Source organism: Danio aesculapii, chromosome 3 (assembly GCF_903798145.1).
Source record: "Danio aesculapii chromosome 3, fDanAes4.1, whole genome shotgun sequence".
Taxonomy (NCBI): domain Eukaryota; kingdom Metazoa; phylum Chordata; class Actinopteri; order Cypriniformes; family Danionidae; genus Danio; species Danio aesculapii.
In genome coordinates this window covers 60,991,306-60,996,305 of record NC_079437.1, presented here as the reverse complement: position 1 = coordinate 60,996,305, position 5,000 = coordinate 60,991,306, and the positions used below count along the sequence as shown (strand labels likewise).

The 5,000-nt window shown below is 39.0% G+C and overlaps 1 protein-coding gene across 1 annotated transcript in view; it reads right to left on the bottom strand.

The window, feature by feature from the left end:
* LOC130221789 (probable helicase with zinc finger domain) overlaps positions 1–5,000 on the bottom strand; it is a 37,132-nt gene that overhangs the window by 26,813 nt on the left and 5,319 nt on the right. Inside the window, exon 2 of the mRNA XM_056454386.1 lies at positions 4,848–5,000. This exon is cut by the window's right edge and continues 76 nt beyond it. Within this exon, the coding sequence (XP_056310361.1) occupies positions 4,848–5,000 (153 nt within the window). The remainder of the gene's footprint in view (positions 1–4,847) is intronic.

Genomic DNA, 5,000 nt, shown 5'->3' with positions numbered 1-5,000 from the left:
TTACAGGTTTTCCAAAATATTTTTCAAATTCAAATTGTTTTGTCATATTATAAGCTCCATACATCTCCCAATGATATAAGTCAGTTTCAGCTGAATTTGAAGAATATTTTGGAAAACCTGTAACCATTGACTTCCATGGTATTTGTTTATCCTACTATGGAATTCAATGGTTACAGGTTTTCCAAAATATTCTTCAAATTCAAATAGTATTGTCATATTACAAACTCCATACAATCACCCAATGACAAGCTAATATCGGCAGAATTTTAATTTGAAGAATATTTTGGAAAACCTGTAACCATTGACTTCCATAGTAGGAAAAACAAATACTATGGAAGTCAATGGTTACAGGTGTTCCAAAATATTCTTCAAATTCAGATATTACTGTCATATTATAAGCTCCATACAGCTCCCAATTTCACAAGTCATTATCAGCAGAATTTGAAGAATATTTTGGAAAACCTGTAACCATTGACTTCCATAGTATTTGTTTTTCCCACTATGGAATTCAATGGTTACAGGTTTTCCAAAATATTCTTCAAATTCATATAGTATTGTCATATTACAAACACCATACAATCACCCAATGACAAGCTAATATCGACAGAATTTAAATTTGAAGAATTTTTTGGAAAACCAGTAGCCATTGACTTCCATAGTAGGAAAAATAAATACTATGGAAGTCAATGGTTACAGGTTTTCCAAAATATTTTTCAAATTCAAATAGTATTGTCATATTGTAAGCTCCATACACCTCCCAAAGTCACAAGACAATATCAACAGAATTTGAATTTCATCAATATTTTGGAAAATCTGTAACCATTGACTTCCATAGTATTTATATTTCTACTATGGAAGTCAATGGTTACAGGTTTTCCAATATTATTCAGATAGTACGGTCATAAAATAAGCTCTATACATTCTCCCAACGTCACAAGTCAGCATCAGCAGCAGACGTCAACTTGTGTTTGCAATACACGCCAACTCCGCGAGCAAAACTTTGTGCCCCCCCCTCCTCCGCAGACAGCAGAACTCATCTCAGATAACATGATGAGACCTTGAGGAAGCGGAACTGATTGAACTAATCAGGAGCTTGATGAGGAGTTGACAAGTCCAAGATACAGTGACAGACTGGATTAGATGCGAAACGGGGAGTGTGTTAGACAACAGAAGCACAGCAAACACACATTCATCCACGTCTGAAGGAGATCTCATGGCATTTTGGGGTCAGAAATACATCTAAGAAAGACGTTATGCTAGCATTTAGTTTCAAGTAGACCTATCATGCCCCTTTTACAAGATTTAAATGTGTCTCTGATGTCTCTAGAGTGTGTGTGTGAAGTTTCAGCTCAAAATAACACACACATAACCTTCTCTAACTCTCTGAAACTGACCCTTTTAGGCTTTGATCCTAATTGTGGCGTTTTGGTGACTGTCGCTTTAAATGCAAATGAGATTGAGCTCTTTTCAGAAGAGGGCGGAGCTACAAATGCCTGCGTGTCAGCATAGTGATCCTATACTCGACCCTTAATGATACACAGATACATAATGCACACACTCAAATAACACACAACACACACACACATAAATACACGGACAATCACACACACATACCGACAAAACATCCTTAAATAATACACAAGCTATAACACGCACAATCCACATGTAAAAATACATACTCACACGCACAAAACATACACACACAATACAAACACAAACTCGTAATACACTCAGACACACACTACATCACACACACACACACACACATACAATGAACAGACACAAAAATACACAACTATTACACACACACACACACACTCGCATAATGCAGACAAAACATGACACACACACACTACTGATAGACAAACAGACACAATACAAACAGTAGACACATAACACACGCACGCACACACACACACTCATATTATACACAGAAATAACCTGATACACAGACATACAATACAATAAATACACACAAACAATACACAAACATAGACAATTAGACAAGAAACATTACACACACACACACATACAATGCAAAATATGACATACACACACTACTGATAGACAAACAGACACAATACAAACAGTAGACACATAACACACGCACGCACACACACACACTCATATTATACACAGAAATAACCTGATACACAGACATACAATACAATAAATACACACAAACAATACACAAACATAGACAATTAGACAAGAAACATTACACACACACACACATACAATGCAAAATATGACATACACACACTACTGATAGACAAACAGACACAATACAAACAGTAGACACATAACACACGCACGCACACACACACACTCATATTATACACAGAAATAACCTGATACACAGACATACAATACAATAAATACACACAAACAATACATAAACATAGACAATTAGACAAGAAACATTACACACACACACACACAATGCAAAACATGACATACACACAACCATACAGACAGACACAATCACAGAACTCGCATTCAATGAGATACACAAACAATACACACAGACACAAACACACAACACACACACACAGAACTCACACATGTGCACAGATACACACATACAATAAACAGACAAAAATACACAATTACTACATGCACACAATCACAATACACAGACAAAACATGACAGACACACACACACATATATAAAATACAAAAATACACACAGAAATAATACACAAACAGACAATCAGACACAACAAACATTACAGACACACACACAAAATACAAAAATACACAAAAAACACAAAGACAATCAGACAACACACACACACAACTCACAATCACACACAAACTCACATAATACACAAACCTACAGACACAAACACAATTTACACTACTCACACACACACACACGCACGCACACACACACACACAATTCACACACATAGACAAACAAGCACACAACAAATATTATACACACAATACACACAGCCATAATACAAACAATACACACACACACGCAATACAAAAACACACACACACACAGACACACACACACACACAAAATATGACAGACAGACAGACACACACACAACACAAACAAACCTCACATATTATACACACACACACACACACACACACACACACACACACACACACAATACAAATAGTACACACACACACACACACACACACACACACACACACACACACACACACACACACACACACACACACACAAACCGAGATAGACACACAATACACAACTCGTATGCTCACAGAGAGACCCACACACACACACATAATACACAAAGACACAACACACACACATTACATATACACAATTCACACACACACACACACACACACTTAATTGCCAGGCCCTTCGGCTTGACATTTCCTGTAGCTGGGCTTCACCGATTGGTTGATGCGATTCTGTCTCCATAGCGACGCTGGAGCTGCAGCTAGGAAGGATAGAGCTGGAGGAGCAGAGGCTGCCAGCGGCGTGACACACACACCTCACAGCCGTGTCAATATATCACAAACATAAAATACACACACACACACACACACACACACACACACACACACACACACACACATATATATACACTCATACACACAAAGACAGCACACACACACACATCATACACACATATGTACACACACAAAAATACACATACATATTACTAAAACACAAAAATACACACACACAATACACATATGCATATAACACATACAGAGGTGCAAAGATGTACACACATGCACAATACACAGCCAAACATACAGACGTCATACACACACAATACAGACACACTTACAGACATATTACACACACAAACATTCACGCACATCACTAAACACACACTCACAATACACACATACACGCAACACATACAGAGGCGCAAAGATGTACACACATATACACACAAAAAACGCACACACTCGCGGACATAAGACACCCACAAACATTCACGCACGACGCTAACACACACACACTTACAATACACACAACACATACAGAGGCACAAAGATGTACACACACCATACACACAGACAGACACACAGACAGGCACATAACTAAACACACACACATGCACATAACATACAGAGGTGCGAAGATTTACACACACATACACAAGCAAACATACAGACACACACACACACACACACACAAAACATCATACACACACAAATAAAACAGACGCACACACACAGACATATTACACACACACACACACACACATCACAGAAAACATTCACAATACACACATGCACATAACACGTACAGAGGTGCGACGATTTACACACACATACACAAGCCAAAACATACAGACGCACACACACACACACACACACACACTCTAAAACATCATACACACACAAACTTTAAAAACACACACACACACGCACACACACACACACACATCACAGAAACATTCACAATACACACATCACATACAGAGGCGCAAAGATGCACCACACACACACACCAATACACACAGACAACACACTCAAACATTATACACACACGCACATAACACAATGCATTAATGAACATATTACGCACACACATACACAAAAATTCACACACATCACACAAAACACACTCGCAATACACACATGCAGACCTGACTCACACTGATAACATTAGTCCTGTTTTGAATCTGCCACTATGCTGACACACAGGGGTCTGTAGCTCCGCCCTCTTATTAACAAGAGCACAATCTCATTTGCATTTAAAGCGACAGTCACCAAAACACCACAATTAGGATCAAAGCCTAAAGGGTCCGTTTCAGAGAGTAAGAGAAGATTATCTGTGTGATATTTTGAGCTGAAACGTGTGTGTGTGTGTGTGTGTGTGTGGTGTGTGTGTGTACCTGCAGCGTCCCACAGAGCAGAGGGCGATGGGGTCTCCCACCACGGCCACCAGTGACTGTGCTCGAGTGATGGCGGTGTTCAGCAGCTTGTAGTTGGACAGAAAGCCGTAGTCCAGATCTTCAGTCGAGTCCTCCACCAGCTGCTCCTTCCTC